The sequence below is a fragment of the Quercus robur genome, chromosome 7, assembly GCF_932294415.1.
Source record: "Quercus robur chromosome 7, dhQueRobu3.1, whole genome shotgun sequence".
In the NCBI taxonomy this organism is placed as follows: domain Eukaryota; kingdom Viridiplantae; phylum Streptophyta; class Magnoliopsida; order Fagales; family Fagaceae; genus Quercus; species Quercus robur.
The window spans coordinates 42,195,352-42,214,209 of NC_065540.1; the positions used below are offsets into that span (position 1 = coordinate 42,195,352).

Sequence of the window (18,858 nt, forward strand, 5' to 3'; positions counted from 1 at the left end):
GAGAAAAATGTTCAAAATTTGAAGTCTATTGCATAATTGTCTATTCCAAATACTAAAAACTTCAGATTTTGAACTCTTATAAGTTATAAGAGCTCAAAGATGCGAACTTAAAAAAATAGATATTGCGTTCCTAGATTACAATGACCAATATGAGACTTAGTTTTTGAGGATAGTATAACCAGTAAATATAGAAAAAGTGATTGCTAAAAGATTTGTTTTAAGATCAATTATAAATGAATTTAGTACCAATAGAATACAACTTTTATTGAGTTAAAGTTAATTTATATAATAATTCTTTTGTTTTAAGATGAACTAGTCGCTAACCCGTGCTATGCACGGGAAAACTATTAGAAAATAATAAAGTATGCATATATTAAAAGACAATTTAAGTTCATGTGTGCTTGCAAAGAATATATTAAAAGCCTTATCTTTGAGACAAAGAACTGAGGTAAACAAACTAACCTTACATAAAACAAATTAAAAAAAAAATATATATATATAAAACTGATGTCACGGGAAATTCAGCCACATAGTAGTAATATATAAATCTCTTAAAACCTAAACCTAAACCTAAACTTAAACTTAAGGACTAAATATTTATGCGCCTTCTCTTGCTTTCCTGATGTATTTGGTTAAAAACATAAAACTGATGTCACGAGAAATTCAGCCACATAGTAGTAATATATAAATCTCTTAAAACCTAAACCTAAACTAAACCTAAACGTAAGGACTAAATATATAAACAAACTAACCTTACAAAAGCTGAACTTTATAAGCTAAAATCTATACCGTGAGTTGTAGATCTTGAATACTATACCGTGCGTTTAGGGCTTCCTACATCTGGAGAGAGAGAGAGAGTTTGCAGAAACCAAAGAAAATCTCTCTATAGCTTAAGAAACACAATATACTAAAATCAAAGAGATAAAATTTTCAAAGGACAAAATATTATAGATAATTTAAAAGAATTTTGGTTTAATTCTTGAACATCACAACTCCATAAAATTCATACTAATAATAATATTTTATGATAGAGCAGTTAAAATTTTGGTTTAATTCTTGAACAAAACTAATTAATTAATATATAAACAAAACTAACCTTACAAAAACTGAACTTTATAAGCTAAAAGCTATACCATGTATTGTAGATCTTGAATGCTTTACGGCTTCCTACGTTTGGAGAGAGAGAGTTTGCAGAAACCGTGGTTTTATATTTCTTAACTTGAGGGGGGGTAAGGTTGCTAGGGTTTTGTAGATCTTGAATGCTTTAGGGCTTCCTACGTCTGGAGAGAGAGAGAGTTTGCAGAAACCGTGGTTTTATATTTCTTAACTTGAGAGAGGGGTAAGGTTGCTAGGGTTTTGAGGGGTTATAATTTTTATTTATTTTTTATTTTTTAAATATTGTGCTGACGTGGAAAATTGTGACGCCAGCAAAGGCTTCGGTTTTATATATATATATAGATTATAAATGAATTTAGTACCAATAGAACACGACTTTTGTTGAGTTAAAGTTAATTTATATAAAAGTTCTCTTTTTATTTAAGAATTGTTATATTTTAGCTTGTACTCCTTATAAAAAATTTCTCAACTCGTTACTGAATTTCATATTTCTTTTTATCGCAATTTTATTTTAAATATAATTTATGTTTCAGCATTTTTGAAAATAAGCCAACTTGAGCCACTTAACAAAAAAAAAAAAGCGATTCTCGAAGTCTAGGACTTGTTTGATAATGTTGTTTGAACAACAGTTTTTGTTGTTTAAACAATACCACATATTTCTACAATACCTTTTTACTCACGCATTTTCATAACATTTAAACAACATTACTATAAATCTTTTACCAAACACCTCCTAAAATCTTGACTACCATTTATGGTTTAAAAACATTGAAAATAATAGCCCACGTGAAGTGAAGCAGACCCACTTGCCAAATATATGGGCCTGCCCAACCATTAGGGCACTCATAGGCCTTAGCTTCGGCACTGAAATTATCAACGCACAACTAATGCCTTTTTTTGCCGATTTCAAATATATACTTTAACTTCTTCTTTTACAATAGGAAACAGAAATATGCTAGAAAGTTCAAGACAAAGATTTATTACTTACTAGCATCTTCCACTTCCTCCACATACACTCCATAATTTCAACACTTCAGTTCTTTCTATCGATAGTTCAGACTCGAGAGAGAAAACAAAAAAAAAAAAAAAATGGAAGGCGGCAACAACAACAACAACAACAGTAAGAGAGAGAAAGAGGAAATCGTGGATGTGAGGTCGGTGGTTGAAGCGGTCTCCGCCAACGACGCCGATATCGCCCCTCTTTACCAACTCGAAAGTCTCTGTATGCGTTGCCACCAAAATGTACACACTCTCTTTCTCTCTCTCTCTCTTTATATTTTGCGTACCTCTTTTAGTTTTTGGATTACAACAACTTGTTATCACTTTGAAACAGGGAATCACAAGGTTCCTATTGACATTAATTCCACATTTTCGAAAGGTATACACTATACAGCCTCTCATATTTATTTATTCTTATAATTGAATGTTTATTGTTATTATTTTTATTTTTATTTTTATTATTATTATTCATCTTTGCAGATTTTGTTGTCAGCCTTTGAATGTCCACATTGTGGTGAGAGGTAAACTGTATATATATATTTTGCAATTAACTAAGGTTCTCACTTAAAAAATATGGCAAAATTTTTAATGAAACTGGATGGTGGAATAAATTTGAAAATTAGAGACTTAATTGAACGAAAGTAAAGTTAGATAGAGTACAAGTTTGGTTGCAATTTGCATTTTAGCCTTTTTTTTTGTTTTTGTTTTTGTTTTTGTTTTGAGATGTGAGGATTTTAGTTAATGCTGCTTCATTTAAGTTTTGATTATAGTTTGTTTGTCCTATAGGAACAATGAAGTTCAATTTGCAGGCGAGATTCAACCTCGGGGGTGTTGCTACCGCCTTGAAGTCCCTTCGGGTGATCCAAAGGTTGAGTTCATTGGAATTTAATTATTATGAATTGATGTCTCTCATTTTATGTGCTTTATGGTTGCAAATCATGCATTTCTTAATAAATAAAGCCTTTTGCTAAACTCAATTTCATCATGCTTGTTTATTTCAGCTGTTCTCTCTGATTGCCTACTCTTTCATGGGAATGTTAATTTTTTGTCAATTTATTTATATAACATGCAACAACCCTTTTTTTTTTCTTGGGATAGACCATGGTTATGGAATATGAGTATGCCTGGCTGATGGGTTTTTTTTTGATGCAGATGCTTAACCGTCAAGTAGTGAAGTCTGAATCTGCAACGATTAAGGTGCTTCAGTATATTCTCATTGCAGTTTTCTACATAAACATTTTGGCATTTGCATTTTCATAGTTCACTTTTGGAAGCATTGTTATTTTGTATAGAAGTATTAGTTGTTGTTTCTGTACATTACTATCTATATAATTGAACTTTTGATCTTACAGATTTGGAAACTGCATTGAAATTTCTATAGTTAGTGATCTTTATAAATGTCGAGAGTGTCAAATCGGATCAGTAACGAGGCAGTTAGTTTTCTAATATGTTTTTTGCTGGTATACCCTTAAATGTACTTTCTGAAAGTTATTGATAAATTGTGGTAATTTGGGATGGCAAGTCTAATGCTCCTTGCTAAATTGGTTGATTGATTTTTGGTGCTTCTGTGAATTTCAAACACTGATTCGTTTTGCCAAAAAATTCCATGTTTGTAATTTTTTTTTCATGATTTAGTTTTCACTTGTTTTTCAATATGCTCCACACTGTCTGTGGCTTCCTGTCATCTTAGACCATTGTGAAATTTTCCCTGTAACAAAATTTTTTGCTCTCTAATGGTATAAATGAACTTTGGTACCTGAAATAACATGACTTGGCGTCTTTCTTTTATATATTTTTCATTGATTTAGTTTTTCAACAAGTGGAGACTTACTTTGGCTGGTAAACATGGAATATTTTCTTCTTGCTTTCCTGTATTTATTGTATTGGTGTTAAGGATATATATCACTACAGGTTAAATAAATGTTTGATTGTTTAAGTGACTCATTTAGGTCTCTTTTCTGTTTGCGTGTGTATATATATAATTGGTTATATTATCTGCTAGTCTGCTCTGCATGTGATTACACTGTCACCTCAAACCATGGTGTTAAAGATTTTTTGGGCTTTGTGATGGTGTTAAATGACCTTGGTAAATTTTGGAGTCTGTGAAATGAATTGATATTTTTCTTCTATGCTTTTGTTTACTTTGTATCATTGAAACTTTTTGTTGATGACTATAAATAAATGTATTATTTTTTCTATGCTTTGCTGTTAGTTACATGTGTGTAATCACTGCAGGTCCATTTATTTTTCAATTCTTTAGATTGGTTATCTTAGATTTTTACCCGTTTTTCCCCCATCTTTACTTGGTTATATTTTGCACGATGAATCCAGGGCGGATCTAGGGCAATGCATTGAAGTTTTGTATTCCCCCCCCCCCCCCCCCCTTATTTAAAATGGTCCTATGTTGTACATCTTGTACATGGAAACACTGACTATATCATTAAAGTTACTTCTTGTCTTCCCAATTTTATATTTTTGGATTGGGGGAGGTTCATTAGGTATGTTGGTTAGAATGTGATAGATAGATCATGTCTTAATAGTTTTTCCATTGCTTATAATATTTTTTTATTTATTTTTGTTGGTTATTGTTTAGGTGAGATGACATGTAGTAAAGTTCTTTTTTATTTTTAATTTTCTCTCCCATTATTTTGGTTGTGTATAATTTTTTTTGGTAAGTAAGAATGATATATATACGAAAGGCTACTCTATGCAAGAAAAGCACAGAGCAAACTAGAAAATTACAAGAAGGAAAAAAGAAAACAGGGAAAATACAAAAAAGAAGAAGACCAAACAATAAAATAATTACAAAAGAGGAAGAGACCTAAGAAAAGAAGGGAGAGAATCACTAGTCGTGAGTCCCCAAGCCCGTGACCAATCAAAAAGAGTTCCATTGAAAGATGCAAGTATCTGATCACCGGAACTATCTAAATCCTTAGAAGTCCGTCGATTTCATTCCTTCCAAAGACACCATAGAATGCACAATGGAACTAAATTCCAGATCTGAGATGAATGCTTTCCTAACCAATTCCACCAGCCAAAAAGCATATCTGGAATCAATCTAGGTATGACCCACAACACTCCAAGAGTTCTAAAAGCAAAACTCCATAATCGATGCAATGAAGAAGTAAGTGGTTCGCCGTCTCCCCACAATGTTGGCACATAATGCACCAATCCACAAAATCCAAGCCCCTCAATCTTAGATTATCACTCGTTCGGATCTTATTCCAAGCTACACACCAAACAAAGAAAGAAACACGTCTAGGAACCTTAACTCTCCATATACCTTTCCAAGGAAAGACAATTGAGGGAGAATTCCGCAACTTATTATAATAAGACCGGATGTCAAAATCCCCATTAGGCTTCAACTTCCATCTTAACTGATCTCCAACATCCATTGAAGGGGTATTGGCTCCCAAGATATGAAGAAAATGTAGCCCTTTATCCATCTCCCAATCATTAAATTCCCGAACAAAACGAACATTCCAAATTCTTCTATCCTCCTCCCCTTGCCTTGCTAAAGAAGCTTCAACAGAGGCCTCCTTGTCAATAGCAATACCATATAGTCTCGGGAAAGCCACTTGAAAAGGATGATCTCCATACCACCCATCTTGCCAAAATCTCACTCTATTCCCTAACCCAACAACAAGTTTGAGTATTTTTGCTAAAATCCTCCCAGCCCATATGAATACCTCTCCACAAGCCACACCCATGGGCTCCCCTACTTAACTTAGAAGTCCATCCTCCCCACTCTTCCCCAAACTTTGAAGTTATCACCCTCCTCCACGGTCAATTCTCCTCTTTCCAAACCGCCACAACCATTTTCCCAATAATGCCTTATTGAAAGTAGTAAGTTTCCTTATATCTAAACTACCATTGGTTATGGGCGCACAAACTTTATCCCATCCTACCAAATGTGTCTTGCTATCACTCCATAGAAAATCCCTTTGCAATTTTTCAATTCTATTAGCCACATGAGTAGGAATGGTGAATAGTGATAGATACTAGGTAGGAAGACTAGATAATGTACTCTTAAGTAGCGTCAATCTACATCCCTTAGACAAATACAACTTCTTCCACCCGGCTAGCTTTTGCTCACTTTTTTCCAAGATAGGATTCCAAATTGAAGGAGAGTTATGTGAAGCCCCCAACGGCATGCCAAGATAAGATATGGGTAAAGTTCCAACTCTGCATCCCAAAATTTCAGCCAAGGCATGCACATCATCTACCTCCCCTATTGGGACCATTTCACTCTTCTGCACATTGACCTTCAAACCTGTCACAGCTTGAAAACAAAGTAACAACAACCGAATTTGCAGAATTTTCTCTACATCTGCATCACAAAAAAGAATAGTGTCATCTGCAAACAATAGATGTGAAACACGTCACACCACCCCTCCTGCCCTCAACTTTAAAACCACAGATTAAGCCAGCTCCCTCCACTCTTCTCAACATCCTACTGAACACCTCCATCATAATCAAAAACAGCATAGGAGATAGCGGATCTCCTTGTCTTAGGCCCTTTGAGCTACCAAAAAAATCAGTTGGAGACTCATTAATCAAGACCGAGAACTGAACTGTGGATATACAAGTACGAATCTACTTACACCACTTCACCCTAAAGCCCATCCTTTTCAACAAACTCAGTAGAGCCTCCCAATTCACATGATCATATGCTTTCTCATCATCAAGTTTACATATTACCCTAGGAACCCGACTCTTCACTCGGCTATCAACACATTCATTCGCAATAAGAACCGAATCAAGAATTTGTCTCCCACCCATGAAGCTATTTTGAGTTTCATAGATCAACTGGTCTAACACCATTCGCAAACGATTTGCCAAAACCTTAGCCAAAATTTTATACACACTCCCCACCAAGCTAATAGGCCGGAAATCTCTAATATTAGAGGCATCATTCTTTTTTGGAATTAAAGCAATGAAAGTAGCATTAAGAGATTTCTCAAACTTACAATATTGAAAAACTCATCAAAGACCGCTAAGACGTCTTTTTCCACTATTCTCCAACAATGATGATAGAAAGCCATAGTAAACCGATCCGGACCTGGAGCTTTGTCCCCTTCCAAGTCTCTAACAACTTGAAGAATCTCTTCTCTTTCAAACTTTCTTTCAAGCCAAACCCTCTCCATATCCCCAATACAATCAAACTCCAAGCCTTCCACAATAGGTCTCCACCCCTCAGGCTCCTTATACATTTTTTTATAAACCTGTACTACCTAAGCATTCACCTCAGATTCCTCCTCAAAAACCACCCCATCCACCTCCAATGTCCTTAGATGATTATGCCTTCTATGGGAGTTTGCCATCTTGTGAAAGAACTTGGTGTTGTTATCCCCTTCCTTAATACATAACATCCTAGATTTTTGTCTCTAGGAAATTTCTTCCAAAGAAAGAAGATGCTCCACCTTGGACCTCAACTCTACCCTATAACATTTCTCCCCATTAGTGAGACCAAGCTCCTCTTCCTTAGCATCTAAAGTTTTCAACTCCTCCAACAATTGTTTCTTATGATGATCTACATTACCAAACTCCCTACGATTCCATTGAATCAAGTCGTCCTTCAATGCCTTTAGTTTCTTGGCAAGCACAAAACTTGGTGTACCTACAAAAGAATGCCGATTCCACCAGGATTGAACTCTATCCACAAACCCATCTGTCTTCAGCCACATATTTTCAAACCTGAAAGGACTCTTCCCCCTTGCCATTCCCCCCATTTCCAAAAGAATTGGACAGTGATCTGAAATGGGACGAGGTAAAATCCTTTGAATAACATCCTGATAGTGTTCCTCCCAATCATGAGTGATCAAAGCTCTATCAATCCTAGACATTGACGGTTGATCTGTACCACTAGACCAAGTATAGCTACCACCTTCTAGCGGCAAATCAATCAAATTAAGGTCCTCAATAAATTTAGAGAACTTTTCCATAGCTGGAGTAATACATGTTCCACCCAAACGTTCACTTGGAAACTGTACAATATTAAGGTCCCCAAAACAACACCATGGTATCCCTTAATATTGCTGAATACCGACCAACCCGTCCCATATGTGTCCCCTCTCATTGTTGTCATTTGGGCCATAAATCCCTGAACATGCCCAAATAAAACCATCTACCACCCCTTGCCACTTAACCAATACTGAGAAAGTACCAACCATGACCTCCATCTTTTCCAAAACCCTCTTATCCCACATAATCAATACCCCACCAGCAGTCTGATTCGCCTCCAAAGCAACCAAATCCACATAGGGACAACTCCATAAACTACAAACCATTTGTCTATCCATCCTAGTCATCTTTGTCTCCTGTAAACATACTACATCACACTTCCACTCACGTAACAAATTTCTCACTACGAAACGTTTCTTAGGATCATTCAAACCTCTAACATTCCATGAAATCATTTTTAGCTTCATAACTACTAAAGTCTCCCAGCTTCTGACAGAAGTACCAATTAGACATTCTATCTCCCATCATAATTTACCGATGAGATCAAATTTCTCAGCTCTCTTCTTCCCTTATTCTTAGATTTAACCACTTTTCGATTACCACTGACTTCCTTATGTAACACATCGGCTGCCTCCATCTCAGATTCTAGCCTCTGTAATAGTGCATTGCATAATTTCTCATGGCTGCTCATAGAAAGCCCAACTAATTTACTGAAATTGGGAATTTTGCGCTTCACCCATCTAGAAATATTCAACTTAGCCTCAGGACTCAAAATCTCACCATCCCCCTCCTGTTCAACTGAAGTAATTGATCCATTTGGAGCAACAATCTTCAGAGGAGAACAATCTAAGAATTCCTCATTTTCACTGATACCCACTAATAAAACCATAGCATCTGCCGCTGAAGAGGAAGCCCCAGATAAGCTAAGAGAGTCTGCTTGATACACTGCATTTTCTTCCCCACTCATATCTCCCAAGCTCAAAATACCAACTCTCGACAACCCCATAAGAAAATTGAAGAGAGAAGAGTTAACTAATCGTGGCAACGGGATGAGGTTCAATGACCATAGAAGTGTCGAGGTCATTCCTCCATTCAGCTTGTAGCCAACAGCGCAAGTTCCATCGCAGATGACACTCTACCTTTTTTGGAAACTTCTGGATGCATTGCGTCACATTTTCCGGCAATTCTATACTCATCCGAGACACCGAAGTACTCTCTTCATCCTTCTCGGCGTCAGAACAGTCTTTCCGAGGCTTAGCAGGACAGTGCACCACTTGTGCCGGTGTCGCACCACTCGTTGAGGACGCCGAAAGACTTTCTCCAGCCTTTTTTGGTTGTGTATAAATGTGCATGGGTGTTACATTACATTATCTATAGATCACTGTTGGTTGCAACTTGCAAAGAGTACTATAGCTGGTGTTTTGTACACCAGGTTTTTGTTGTTTTATTGGAATTGTAACTTGTAGTACTTTTTTTTTTGGGGGGGGGGGGGGTTGGCGGGTTATGTTTCACGATTCCTGTGACCTTTCAAGATAAATAAGTTGAGGAAAAATGAGAGCATGTTGGATTTTTGCAATAACAGAAAACTTCTGACTTTTACTTCATCATGTTGTGATTTCCTTCTGTGCATTGGCTTAGCAAGTTTCCTTTGAATTTTTTGATATTGAGCTATTGAGATTTATGTTCCCTTTCATTCTTTATATGTGCAGATTCCTGAATTGGATTTTGAGATTCCTCCCGAGGCTCAACGTGGATCTCTGTCAACAGTATCTTCTTTAACTCTATCCATTTTGTTTAATTTTTTCCCCCTTCTAGTTGCTTTTTAATTGGCTTTGGTTTGTTGATTAAAACCTTTACTTTCTGTTTTTTTCTCATTCTTATGAAAATAGTTTAGTAGCGGCTATGACACAGGCGGAAGCCTTAATGGACTCTGATACCAATTTTGATATGGAATTCAGCACTAAATTCAGGTTCTTGATGAGATCTTGAAGGGTTCTTGAATAGGGTTTGATGTTTAATAGTTTAGGTAGGTATGTAATAAAAAAGATTGGATCTTGAATGAATTTGATGGCTTCTTGGTGTTAAAACAGTGGAACAAGAAACAAAGAAAGATAAATCCTAGCGAATCATACCTAGGCTTTTTAAGCAATCACACTAAGGAAGGAAAGACAATCGCACCCTTGAAGCTTAAATAAGCTGTTGGAATTTATTGAATTCAATTTCTCTATTTTGATTGTTTATTGAATACATAAAGACTCTTTTATAGGCTATTGCAATACGGACTCCTAAATAACGTTTTCCTAGAAAGAGCAGAAAGGCATTAAGAATTTCTAGATCAAATAGAAAAAAGGACCCAAAAGATAAAACCAGACTCATGGACCTATAGAACTGCCCACTACAGCATATCCCAGTAAATCCGGAAATTAACAAACTACCCCTATTAAAGAGTAGGATTCCTAATAATAACAGAAAGGCAATAAGAACTTCTAGACCAAATAGAAAAAAGACCCAAAAGATAAAACTATAATAGTATAATATGGACCTATAGAACTGCCCACTGCAGCATATCCCAGTAAATCTGGAAATTAACAAACTACCCTATTTTAGTAAGACTATTAAAACTGAACCAACAAATTTCCAAAGTAAAGAAACTTAAAACTAAAACTAAATAATAAATAAAGTAGCATATGAAAGGTGCAAAGAAGGCCCCACATTGAAACTAGACCATAAATCTTGAATATTTTGGGATTTAATCTTTCTTTTCCTTGTAGTATTTACTGTTTGCATCTGGCTAATTGTTGCTGTACTTGAACAACTCTCTAGGATGATGTTACTATTAAATCCTTTGTAGTATTAGGAGGCATAGAAATATAATGAAAAAAGGATCGATCAAATTCTGTTGACTCTAAATAAAAAAAATACATTTCAAATCAAGAGGTTGGTCTAGGTGTTGGTGGTGTTGATTTCAGTGGGTGTTTTATTATTCTGTATGAGTCTATAAGAAGTGATCCCATTTTTTTTACATCTGAGAACTTTATATCAATTTCTGGAAAGTAGCTGATTGTATTTATGCAAGGTAGGCTCCATTCTAATTGTTCTTACGAGAAGTTTAGTGTCCCATTTGTGTATTAATTGGAGGGAGGGACATGAAATGTTTAAATGATTGTTTTTGTGATTTCAAATGACTAATGTTGTTAACACTAAGGCTTTAATTTGAATGCGGTTTGGAACTGGAATGCAGGGTCACAATTCTACTTCTAAATTTATCAGAATTGATATTGCACCAGATTAATGTTTCTATTCCTTGGATGAACATTGGAATCTGTAACTTGAGAGCTCTGGATGGGTCAATAAATTCATAAAAGAACATGTTGAAGAAAGTAATATCTAGAGAAAATATGATTTCAAGTTTTGTTCTAAGAAATTTAATAGATTAGGCCAAGTAAGTAATAGCAAATTTCCTAGTTTTTTAATTATCTAAAACTTAATATAGGAATCAAATTCGAAAAAAAGTCAGCTATGCATTTTCCACCATGAGAATCTGACTTGAATTTACTGAGATCAATCCTAGGGATTAGTGATAGTGGTTTAGGAGGAAAAAGAAACAGGAAAAGACTAAAGATCCCAAAAAAGAAAGAAAGATAAGTGAAATGTTGCAGCATCTGCAAAGTGGTGGGTGAAATTTTAAACGCATCTGTCTTCATGTTCTCTGCAATAACACATCAATATCATGACCTATTCCCCCTGCCAATGGTTGTCAAATTGTCGAATTTGAAAGAGAGAATAAAAGGGGGGAGGTGGGATGACTGCAGTAAATGGGGTTTGAATGCTGTCAGTTAATGCAGCTGGGCATTGAGGCTTTTTGGGGAGAGAGATAGCTGCAGTCATTACTCATTAGATACTTGGACATTGTCTAGAGTTGTAGAAGTGAGTGCTTAGGCTTGCAATGCTGTCATTAAAGCAGCTGGCCATTGAATTGGAATCTGTGCTAAGGATGTGTTAACAATGGGCTGTAGACAAATAGAAATGTGGTGGTACCTAATAAGAATTGGTAATTCAATAATCTTAGTTATTTGGAATTGTTATTTTTAACCCTCCTGGCCTCCCCCTAGAATCATATTGATGCATTTTTTAAGTCACAGAACTGAACATGGAAGAAAAAATCTAACTTTTGGGCATAATCAAAGAAACAGAATTGGACGCCCAAACCCCCTAAGGGCCTGAACTTCAACTTCGCCTCACAATTTTAGGGCCAAGACCATTGTAGTCAAAGGCGAGCCGGGCGCTTGGGTGGTGAGCTCTAAGCCAAAGCACCTTTAGTGAAGCGCTCACCTTTAGACCCTAGGCAAGCAAGGTGACCACCTTAAGCCATGAAAAAGGCGCTAAGGCGAGAGACTTAGGGTTTTTAAAATTAAAAAAAAAAAAAAAATTATTATTATTATTAAAATAATTTTAATTAATTATTTATTTTTAGAAGTTTGTTGTGAAGCCTATTAAAAAGGCATGTTATAGAACCTATTGTTTGTTAAATTACTTTACAAAAATTTGTTGTAAAACTTATTGTTATATAGAAGCATGTTGCAAAACCTCTTGTTAGAATAACTAATAGAGCCTAAACCATGTTAATCCTATTTTGAAATAATTTGATAGACCTAATTTTTTCATGCAACACATTGAAAAGTCTGGAAAGCATGGGTGTGCTGATTGGGTCAGTGCACCCGAGTCCGACACGCACAGACGCGCCGTGTGGCTGTCGGTACGGTGGCGTCTGTGACGTTTGTTTTCTGATTCCGGCCGATAAGGTCTGAAACGGGCCCCGAATTAGACCGATATGGGCCCAAATAAGTGTTAAAAAAAAATGTAAAATTTTTTGTCAAAACACACCGTTTTGACATCCTAGTTTAAAGAAAAAACCCTAAACTCATCTCAAACTCCCTTTGACTCTCTCGTTCTCTCCATCTCCCCTCTCTCTCTATAATTCACGGCTTTCCCTCAGACTCAGTCCATCTACTATTGCTCTTAAATTGGTATATGTTTACCATCATATGAAAAAATACGCTTAGCAATATATAGAAAAAAAAAATTTAATAATTTATTAATAAACGTATTCTGCCGCACTTGCACTCTACTTTTTCAAAAATTGCCAAGTTGCTACACCGCACCCACACCCGAACCCAAATCCGCACCCATGCTTCCTAGTGAAAAATACTTTCATTATAATATTTTAATGCACTAGGTACATATGATTTATGTTTTATATGTATAATTAATATATTAAGAATTTGGCACCTTGCTTTACTCGGGCTAGCACCTTTTTGTTGCCTCATGCCTCGGGCGATACTCGCCTTTTGCCTTTGACAACCTTGGCCAAGACTTGCACCAATCCTCCCAACCACCCCCCCTCCCTCCCCCCTTTTCTTCTCCTTTCCTCCAAGAGGAGTTCCTGGTTGATTCTTCTCTTAGGCTGTGTTTGGATGGGTGGAATATAGGGAGGATGGAAAATATAAGAGGGAAAATGGGGTGGAAAACTCAGTTTTCCACTGTTTGGGAATGAGAAGAAAATAGGGAGAGTGGAAAACTAGGGAGAAAATTTTCTCCCTGGGCCCACAAAGAGAAAATTTTCTCCCTCCCTTCTTCCTTTTTTTTTTTCTTTTCACGTGACCTGGAAACGTTGTTCTACTTCCTCTTTTTTTTTTTTTTTTTTTTTTTTTTTGACCTGAAACGTTCTTCCTTTTTTTTTTGGTTGACCTGAAACGTTCTCCTTCTTCTTTCTTTTTCTTTTTTTTTTTTTTTTCACGTGACCTGAACATTTTTTTTTTCAACATGACCTGAACGTTTTTTTTTTTTTTTTTTTTTTTCAAATATGACCTGATCTAATTTTTACATTATAATAATAAAAATAATAATAAAAATTTATATATGTGATGTGATAAATTTAATATTATGTAATAAGTATAAATAAATTTATTTCTTACATATTATACAACAAGGGTATAATAGTCAATTTATATAAATTACATTTTTCATCCTTCCCTTTTTCTCTCCAACCAAACAAAAGAGTTTTCCACCCCTTCAACCAAACATACAAGAGGGAAAACTAAATATTTTCCATCCTCCCACTTTTCTATCCTCCCACAATTTTCCATCCTCCCACTTTTCCACTCCTCCATCCAAACGGACCCTTAGGGAAAGATATCTTTAATTGTTAAAATTACAAATTTGTTGCCAATACGGTCATACAATTACCTTGGTGTTGACCATTATGTGATACTTTATGCGCAAGAACCAAGGTGAGAGTGGTTCAATCTTTTCTACATTCTACACTAAGGTGGCCTGGGAGCTGTGGTCATGCCTTATTCTGTGTTGGAAGGGAAGTTTTGGAAAGAGCAGTAATGGAGAGATTTGGAAAGCCATTCCTTTGTATTTAATGTGGTGTCTTTGGAGAGAGAGAAATGCTCGTTGCTTTGAGGGGAAAGAGCTGAGTTTGGTGAAGCTGAAGTTCTTAATTTTGAAGAATATATGATTGGATTTCAACTTTTCATATTTTTTCTACTATGAACTTCCTAGAGTTCCTGGGTAAATTGAACTTCTGTTAGTTATTATTGTATTTTTATTTCTTGATTGTTCTTTTTTTTTTTCTTGGGCTTTCATTTGTATACTTACTGTGTACTAGTGTTGATCCCCTTTTGTGCTTTTTAATGATTTTTATCACTTTTATATAAGCATACAACTGCAATGTGGGAAACTTCACCCTAGCTTAAATGACTCTTCCTCCCCTTGTAAAAGCAGGTGGAGGGGTATGGTCATGGGTTCAAGACCATCAGGTGTGTGTGTGTGTGTGTGCGCAACTTACCAAAAAATCAAGAGAAAAAATACTAGTCATATTGAACAGTTTCGACTAGCCTGCACCAACTCTTTTTACTTGAAGATGGGCTATTGCATTTGCTTTGAGGCAAAAATTTTTATGCCAGAGGCTGGATAAATTTTGTGTATATTTGTTAAGGTTTCTGGTGCATTTTTACGTCAGTATAGGAACGGTTTGATCACATTGTATTTTGTTCTATAAGTTTTAATCATGCACTTTATATCTTTCAGGGATTTCTTTCCTGCACTCCTTTTCGAACATCTTATGTCTGATTTCATTATTCTAGGTGGAGGGCATATTGGTACGAGCTGCAGATGAGTTGCAGGCCCTTCAAGAAGAACGCAAGGTGGATATTAATTAGGAGATTCACAATATTCAATATCATGTAATATCTTCTTCAATATCTTAATGCTATCTTCTGGGTTTTCCAGAAAGTGGATCCTCAGACTGCCGAAGCCCTAGACCAGTTTTTGTTGAAACTGAAAGCTTGTGCAACAGGAGATTCATCTTTTACCTTTATCCTGGACGATCCTGCTGGAAACAGCTTCATCGAGAACCTGTAAGAGAGAACTTTATATGATAGGGAAGCTTTAGTTATTATTACATGATAGGGGAACTTTATGTTTCTGAACTGTTGTTCTTTTTATGGTTTTGTGTGTTATTTTATTTTATTTCTTTTTATAGCTTATTTTGTTGGTACTTTGTTTGATTGTTCCTATGCTAGTGGACTCACCAATAGAGATTCCATTCTAATTTTTATTGAGTCTCTATCTCTTTGTACGTAATCTTTTGTATTTTTTGTAATTCTTTAGGCTACTTCATGCCTTTTTTGCGTTCTCTTTTCAATAAGCAAAGAGTTGTTTTGCGTGTTATTCTTGATGGTTGGATTAAACTGGATGCTATTATGGTTGCATAGATGACCCCTACCAAGAGTGTTGTAGCTTAGTGGCATTGTCTAGTCTCCATTATAAGGAGAAATAGGGTTCAAATCCTCAAACCCCCACTTGTTGCAACGTTTGAATTATCAAAAAAAAAAAAAAAAAAAAAAAAATGACCCCCCTTGTGGTTTCTCATGGATGGGAGAATATAATTAACATGTAGCTGGGACCAAGGTTATTATAATTGTGGTTCAGATTGTACATTAGTATGATCCTACGATCGCACTCTGTTCAAATGATTCATATTGCATGGTGATTGGTTGAGGAGCAAGATTGGAGGGGATCACAGTAGGATATTGGGATTGGTAAGGTCACACTGATCCTACCATTGAAGCCTTTGTGGGCTTTATTTTTGCTTTGGGCTAACTAAATTTTGGATTGTTTTGATTGTGCTTTAATTATTTAGGTTGTTTTAGACATTTCTTAAGCAAAAAAAGCCCTAGAATAGATCATATTTAACCTATCAAAGGATCTCACTTCATTTTTCAAGCTCGAGCTTTGATCTTCCACTTCCACAGTGCAACCCATTGAGCTTTAGTCGGTTGTCTAGCTACGCTTTTCTTCTTTGTCTTCTTACATAATTCATTTTCATTTTTCTTGATCATAGCCACTTTTTGTGAATGGGTATGGTCAAACTCAAAACTCTTTAATTCAGACTTGACTCTTTTGTGTGTTTGGGATAATTTAATATTTATAGTAAAATATATGTAGAATATTATCTTATTTCTGTGTGGGTCTATGAGTTATTTAATTTTCTGTAATGGGTCTTTTAAATTCATTGTCTTTTTAGTGATGGTACAAAACTTTGTAGTTTGAGTTGTTATTTAGTTGGCTCAATAAGCAAAGCAAAATTTTGTCATTTTGACCATTTAATGTATAGATGATCACAAATTGGGTTACATTGAATCCTCAGCTACTCATGTTTTAGTTTAATCTTATAATAATCTGTGAATAGGTATGCTCCATCCCCAGACCCATCTTTGAGTATCAAATTCTATGAGCGAACTCCAGATCAACAAGCAACATTGGGATATTCTGTTGACCCTTCACAGTTGGGAGATCATCGTGAGGGAACATCAATGGAGCAAATAAGTGGTGCTTCTGATGAAGTAAGAAGAGAGCCACATGGATCCGTTGGAGCAACAGCTGCTCATCGGGCTATTGCTCAGAGTAATACTGCAGAGATTGTGGATACTGTATTTCGATACACTGCACCAGAAGAGGTAAGGCAGTTACACAATGTTTAGTTGATTTATATTCTGGCATCTTATCCCATGTAACTTAATTTTTACAGAAGTTTATCACATCCCTTTATGCCTACTTGCGTTTGACAGGTGATGACTTTCCCATCAACCTGTGGAACTTGTGGCATCGCGTGTGAGACTCGAATGTTTGTTACTAGTATCCTTATTTCATTTGACAATGCATAGTTTCCCGATGTTCGTCCTCTAACATTGGGGCCAAAGATCTGTACAGTATTTGTATACAGTGATATTTCTAGTCATTTCTGTTTCCAGTTAATTTGTCACATTAATTGTGCTTGATTTAGTGCGTTATATCCTTCTCTCTCTCTCTCTCTCTCAGGCCCTATAGCCCTCTAGGTTTAAGAGTGTAAACTTGTTAAAGAATAGCAGCATTTTAAACTCCATGCAGAAAGGCAATAAAAGGAAGTATGTATGTTAACCTTTTAGGGGAGGTCTAGATTTCAAAGCCATCTTAAGCATAGATCAATGGGGACTACTGAGATGCATGTAGACATTTTTTTGGGAGAGGAAATATGGTAAAGGACCAAATGGTATGAGGATGGGGAGAGTTAAGGATGTTAGATGTAATTCTTTAATTGAAATTGCTCCAAGCAAGAACTTTTTGAAATGAAGAAACATGTTGAAGGGCTAGGTGGATGGACTAGCTGAGCATCTTGAAATTTTTATAAATAGTTATTGTCTCATTGGCAAAATCTCAGTATTTTGCAGTTTGCTATGAAATAATAATTTGATAATTTCGTGTTTGTATGTGTTATGTATTTATTTAAAAAGAAAATCCATTTATATGTAATTATAAATACATAGATGCAGAAAATTTGTGTGTTTTCAATGTATATTTATGTATTTATTTCTTAAATTTTTTTTTCCTATATTTATAAATACATAGGGTGCGTTTGAATCGACTTCAAAGTAAATCCGGAAATGATTTTCCGGAAAATAGGTGTGTTTGGTTGGTCCGGAAAATTCTATTTTCCGGAAATTAAAATCTGTTGACTGAAAAAAAAAGGCTTTGACCACGGAAATGAATTTCCGTTCCTATATTCACTTCAAATGAATTCCGGAAAAAGGGAGAGAGCGAGCGCGCGTGAGGAAGGCGAGCTCCAGTCCAGTCTGATGATTGCCGGCGAACCCAGTCGAGCTCCAGTCCGCGCCGCCGATTGCTAAGCGTCGATCGCGATCTCGCCGCGTCGATCGCGATCGCGCCGTGCTTCGCGAGATCGCGATCGGCGCAGTGCTTCGCGAGATCGCGATCTCGCCGCGTCGATCGCGATCTTGGATCGCGATCGCGCCGTGGAGATCGCGATCTCGGATCGCGATCGCGCCGTGGATCGCGATCTCGGATCGCGATCGCGCCGTGGATCGCGATTTTTTCCTGGGTTGTGGGTTGTGTTTTTCTGAATTTGTGTTTTCCTTTCTTTTCCAAACAGCAGAAAATATTTTCCGGAAAATTTTTTGAAGTGCAACCAAACACCATGAAAACATTTTCCTTTTCCGGAAATTAGCATTTCCGGAAAATATGTATTTTCCGGAAAACGTTTTCCAGCAACCAAACACAGCCATAGATGCAGAAATTTCCTGAAAAATTCTATTTTTAGTTATAAACTATGGGATGAAGTTAGTTCTTGAGAGAAAAGTTAGCTACTACACGGTGTTTTGTTTGTAACCTGAAGATTGCTATTAGGACTGTCAGGGTTGTCAAATTCTAGCATGA

At 36.1% G+C, this 18,858-nt stretch overlaps 1 protein-coding gene across 2 annotated transcripts in view; it reads left to right on the forward strand.

The window, feature by feature from the left end:
* Positions 1-2,024: 2,024 nt before the first annotated feature.
* The window catches only part of LOC126693504 (uncharacterized), a 35,293-nt gene continuing 18,459 nt past the window's right edge, over positions 2,025-18,858 (forward strand). The window contains exons 1-10 of one of the 2 annotated variants that reach the window (XR_007645383.1): positions 2,025-2,358; positions 2,450-2,494; positions 2,596-2,636; positions 2,902-2,983; positions 3,268-3,312; positions 9,789-9,845; positions 15,231-15,290; positions 15,376-15,503; positions 16,838-17,105; positions 17,217-17,283. Coding sequence is in view for 1 of the 2 variants with exons in the window: in XM_050389490.1 (XP_050245447.1) it covers positions 2,206-2,358; positions 2,450-2,494; positions 2,596-2,636; positions 2,902-2,983; positions 3,268-3,312; positions 9,789-9,845; positions 15,231-15,290; positions 15,376-15,503; positions 16,838-17,105; positions 17,217-17,283 (946 nt within the window). In the remaining variant the exon portion in view is untranslated. The remainder of the gene's footprint in view (positions 2,359-2,449; positions 2,495-2,595; positions 2,637-2,901; positions 2,984-3,267; positions 3,313-9,788; positions 9,846-15,230; positions 15,291-15,375; positions 15,504-16,837; positions 17,106-17,216; positions 17,284-18,858) is intronic. The other variant, XM_050389490.1, reaches the window with a different exon arrangement.